Source organism: Hordeum vulgare, chromosome 4H (genome assembly GCF_904849725.1).
Source record: "Hordeum vulgare subsp. vulgare chromosome 4H, MorexV3_pseudomolecules_assembly, whole genome shotgun sequence".
In the NCBI taxonomy this organism is placed as follows: domain Eukaryota; kingdom Viridiplantae; phylum Streptophyta; class Magnoliopsida; order Poales; family Poaceae; genus Hordeum; species Hordeum vulgare.
This window is the reverse complement of record NC_058521.1, coordinates 195,607,205-195,612,119: the sequence shown is the minus strand read 5'-3', so window position 1 is coordinate 195,612,119 and position 4,915 is coordinate 195,607,205. Positions and strand designations below refer to the sequence as shown.

General features: G+C 48.4%; 1 protein-coding gene across 1 annotated transcript; it reads right to left on the bottom strand.

The window, feature by feature from the left end:
• Positions 1 to 285: 285 nt before the first annotated feature.
• Positions 286 to 4,560, bottom strand: LOC123448378. Its single transcript, XM_045125233.1, has 2 exons — positions 4,007 to 4,560; positions 286 to 690 (listed from the first exon to the last, which is right to left on the bottom strand). The coding sequence occupies exons 1-2, from the start codon at positions 4,122 to 4,124 to the stop codon at positions 533 to 535; spliced, it is 276 nt and encodes a 91-aa protein (XP_044981168.1). The 5' UTR covers positions 4,125 to 4,560; the 3' UTR covers positions 286 to 532.
• Between the last annotated feature and the right edge of the window lie 355 nt (positions 4,561 to 4,915).

Below are 4,915 nucleotides of genomic sequence, written 5' to 3'. Positions count from 1 at the left end.
ACACAAACGAAGAACGTGAAGTTGCAGCTATGGCAATCTTGTAATCTAAAGAAAACCCAAGTCTAAACGGCGCCCTAAGGGCTGTATATATGGCGAATAGAGGAGGATTTTCGTGACCCCTTGGAGGACGGGTCCGAAACCGACCCTAACTCAGTTTCCCCATACATACAGACTCTAAATGTAGCCTATAATATGGTATTTCAAAATTACATGGGCCTGGCCCAAAAATAAGGTGGTGCAGCACCTATAATAGCCTATGGACAAAATTTATAAAGTGGTGTCTTGAATATTTCATCCAAGCCTTCATGCTCTCCTTATGGTGGCTTCAAAGTGCAAAAATCACGAATGGAAGCTCCATTATTCTTTCCCGCGCGTGCACCTTCTTCTCCATGCTTGATCCCGCTCCAGCAGATATCCTTCTTGTCCATGCTAGGTCCTTCATTCATAAGTACAACAAAAGTATCTAACTTAGGCAGCAGCATATGTTCATGAATATTAGAAGGTTTTCCAAGAAACAAAAGTACCTGGTAATTCAATTGGCGTACGTAAGCTCTAGTAACTGGTCCAGTATGTATAGCAGCTGGGGCTGTAGGTGTAACAATGGTGTTGATGTCCTCACCAAAAGACGTTCATGAACTTGCTTGTCTTTGATGACAAGGGACTCGAGAATCCTTTTGGCTTCCGTCCACACTGAGAGCATGCCGCAACCCATAAGCAAGCACTTTACAAGTACAGTACCGAGAAGATCTCCTCTACAACAGGCAAGTCCACTTGGGTGTTGGAACCATTTTTAGATATCATGCACCGCATCTTCCATCACACTTTGTTCCCTCGAGTTGGGAATCTGGATCGTGTACACTCATACTTGGTGGATATGCTCCTTTACCGCCATAAGTTCAAGGTTAATGTGAAGCCACTGGATGTTTCTCATGTTATGTGTTGTGAGCTTCTTTCTACTGTTTCTGAGCGTAAGTTCCCCATCTATGGGCCCCGTCTGATGTATTTGATTGAGAAGACCTGGGAAGAAACCTTCTTGGCGAGTTGTTTGAGTGTGGGGAGTTGGTATCATACAAGGTAGTGCAACTTCGATAGAAGGATAAGTGGGATACTCACATTGTCCATGAGCAGGATGTGCGAAAAGATACGGATGCAAATTCTGATGATGAAGAGGCTGGTGAGAATTTTGTTGCTGAAGATGACACTGCTTCCCGTGTTGTGCCCCTATTGTAGAACCATCTTGGGCTAAGAAGCTAAAGGAGAAGATGAAGAAGCTCTTCTGTCTGCAGACCAAGGGTTGGTACAGGGCTCATGCGGCTGAAAAGGCGGCTATTAGTCATCACAAGGCTCTTGGTAGGCACGGTGGTTTAACGATTAAGAGCGGTTCTAAGGACAGACTCACTGATGAGGACACCTGGATTGCTCGTCACTGCCCATGGGATTTCGATGCTGACTTGCCTCGCTCTCCTCCTCCTCCTGGCACCGTTCATCACAGCTCTGAGTCTGGAGAATATTGAAGTTCGTCACCAGAGTTACCAACCTTCCTGCATCCTCTTTGTTCTCTCTGTCCTTTTTGGCATCTTGCTGCAAAAGAGGGAGAGAGTTTGGATTGGAGAGAGTCACGAGTATTCTTTTCGTTGCCCATCTTTATTCACTCGTGAACTCTTTTATCATTTGTTGTGCTTTTTATGTGTGTAGGACTCTTGTGAGACTACGTAATATGGTGTGGGACATATGCTACCTTAATTTTATCGTATGTATTAAGTTTGTGAGATGCTTATCTTGTGCCCTATTATTAATGCTCACATCACTTCTTGCATCTATATTACTTTTAGTTTCCCTAAGTGCAAGTAGTGTTTGCCTATAAATTATAGGTGGGTGTTGATCCTAGTGTGTGCAATTTGCATTCCAAAAGCATACTTAAACAGTGCACACATCTAGTGGGGGTTGTGTACATTTTGTAGAAAGTGGGGTTTGCATTCTATATTATATTTATCTTCTGTACAGATCACATGTTGTCATCAATCCATCAAAAAGGGGGAGATTGTAAGGGCATATTTCTACCCTAGTGGTTTTTGTGACTGATGACAATGTGTTTGCGGACTAATTGTGTGCACTAAGCCTTTCATGTATTTCATCATTTGGCACAAGACGATTCATGCCCCTCGGTGCATTTATATGAAGACCGTTTTCTCTCTTACGTTTCGTTGTCGGTGGACTTGAGTCGTAGGAAAAGTCGTACTATTAAGAGGGGGTCCACTTCGAAAAGGTTTGGGTGGAATCATCACGTACACATTCCTTCGCACCCTCTTTCCCACCTTAATGCAGCATCCTACATTCCCATATCCTGCCTAGAAAGATCCAAGCGGTACTACCTCTTATCAGCGGTAGTACCGCCCTGGTCGGCGGTAGTACCCCTCCGGGGCGGAAATTGTCTAGCTGGTTCCGCTCGCTAGTGCCGCTGCACGTGGGTCTCGACACTTCTCGTGTCGGACTGAGCGGATTCTCGAGCGGTAGTACCGCCCAGCGAGCGGTAGTACCGCTTGTTACTACCGCGCCAGAACCCTTTGGTACTTCTGGGCTAGGTCCGCAGCATATCCTGATCGGATATAGGAGGCGGTACTACCTCTTGTGAGCGGTAGTACCACTCCTAGCAGCGGTAGTACCACTCCGGTAATACTATCGGCCTCCCTCTCTGGCTGCTGCCCTCTGCCCTAGCGGTACTATGCGGGCTGAGTGAGTGGGTAACAGTTGGATTTGTTCCCTCACTAAATAAAGGGGTTCTTCTTCCCTGAGAAGACCACCTTTCCCAACCCTAAGCTCCATTGTTGCTCCAAGCTCCATTTTCATCCGATCTCTCTTCCTAGCCAACAAAACTTGTTGATACTCTAGGGTTTGCTTGAGAGGGTCTTGATCTACACTTCCACCAATAGAAATTTGATTCCCCCACCAATCCATCGCGGATCTTGTTACTCTTGGGTGTTTGAGCACCCTAGACGGTTGAGGTCACCTCGAAGCCATATTCCATTGTGGTGAAGCTTCATGATTTCATTGGGAGCCTCCAATTTAATTGTGGAGATTGCACCAACCTTGTTTGTAAAAATTTGGTCGCCGCCTTCAAGGGTACCACTAGTGAAATCACGACACCTCGCATTATGTGAGATGTGAGGAGAATACGGTGGCCTTAGTGGCATCTTGGGGAGCATTGTGCCTCCACACCGCTCCAAAGGAGAATACTTCCCCTCAAAGGGAAGGAACTTCGGATACACATCCTCGTCTTCATTGGTTCGACTTGTGGTTACTTCTTACATTTACTTGTATTAGTTACTTGTTTTTATTGTTGCTACCATCATATATGTTGCTCACTTGGTTGCATATCTAACAACCTATTTGTTGCTAAACTTAATTTGTTAAAGAAAAGGTTAAGATTGTTAGTTGTCTATTCAACCCCCCTCCACCACCCCCTCTCTAGTCAACCATATCAATCCTTTTAGTTGTTCCATGATAGCAGTAAGGAGCTAAGGCTATAGTACCAAAAAACACTATGTGATGAAATCCTAGCGACTCTTAACTAATTTGGGAACGAAATTATATATGTGAGCCATAGATCTTAAACTTTATACGTGATGAATGTTTAGCCGAGGCGCGATGGAACTTCTACGAAGCATTTGCACACTCTATGAAACAATCCCCAAAATATTCATGAAACCTGGATATTCTGAATCCACTCTTTACATGCATGGTAGATGATTGTTCTTTTTAGAATAAAAAGTAATATCACACTCGTTTCTTTACATGACAAGTACATGAGTTCTCTTTACAGACAATACAATAATATTGCAAACAGAGTTGCATAAGTGGTACACTCTAGATAAGTAGTTACACAATGAAAATTGGGTATAAAAATGAGCGTCGGCCGGTTTTCTGGTCATAGTACCTCCTTAAGTGAATTGAGAGGGGAAGTTATCTTGGTTGATCGCTAGGAAAATGGATGAGTTGTTGGACTTACATGTGCGGCAGGAGGGAATGTCCGATCTTCTTGTTCCAGGGCCTTGCTCGCGGCGCGGCATAGGCATCGGTTGTTTCAGCCGCCGGTGTCTCTGGCTGGGCAGTCTTCGGTGCGGCATAACTATCGGTTGTGCTGGCCGCCTCTGTCTCCGACTGGGCAGTCTTTAGCGCAGCATTAGCGTCGGTTGTGCTAGCCACCGGTGTCTCTGGCTGAGCATTCTTCGGCGCGGTGTAGCTATCAGATGTTGCAGCCGCCATCATCTCTGGTTGGGCCTTCTTTGGTGCGGCATAGCTGTCAGTGGTGTCGGTTGTTGGTACCTTTGGGGTGTGTTTGGTTGCTGTCATGGACTGGAATGTCACGGGTCGGACCCGTTCCTAGCCCTCGTTCCTGCGTTTGGTTTACCAACCGGAGTAGAACCCACCCATTCCACTTTAGGGAATATTCCCCTCAGATCCGGAATGCGCTAGCACCAGCAAATCCACGGAATCGCACGGAACGGCTCGTCTCGCGCAGCCCTATCCTCATCTCCTCCCCAGCTGCGCCGGCGCTCTCTCTCCCTCTCCAGGTGCGCCGCCGCCTCCCTCTCTCCCTGCCGCGCCGCCTCCCTCCCTCTCTCCCTGCCGCGCCGCCTCCCTCTCTCCCTGCCGCGCTGCGCCGCCGGCCGCCGGCCGCCTCCCTCTCTCCCTGCCGCGCTGCGCCGCCGGCCGCCGGCCGCCTCCCTCCCTGGCGCGCCGCGCTCTGCTGCTGCGCGCGCCGCCCCTTCCTCCCTGCCGCGCCGCGCTCTGCTGCTGCGCGCGTTGCCTGCTGCTGCCTGCTGCGCTGCCTGCTGCTGCCTGCTGCTGCGCGCGTTGCCTGCTGCTGCCTGCTGCGCTGCCTGCTGCTGCCTGCTGCTGCGCGCGTCGCCCCTTC

Coding starts and splice junctions, on each gene's coding strand:
- LOC123448378 (XM_045125233.1), bottom strand. CDS start 4,124: ATGCCGCACCGAAGACTGCCCAGCCAGAGACACCGGCGGCTGAAACAA. Junction 691..4,006: donor CATTCCCTCCTGCCGCACAT/GTAAGTCCAACA, acceptor GCATGCTCTCAG/TGTGGACGGAAGCCAAAAGG.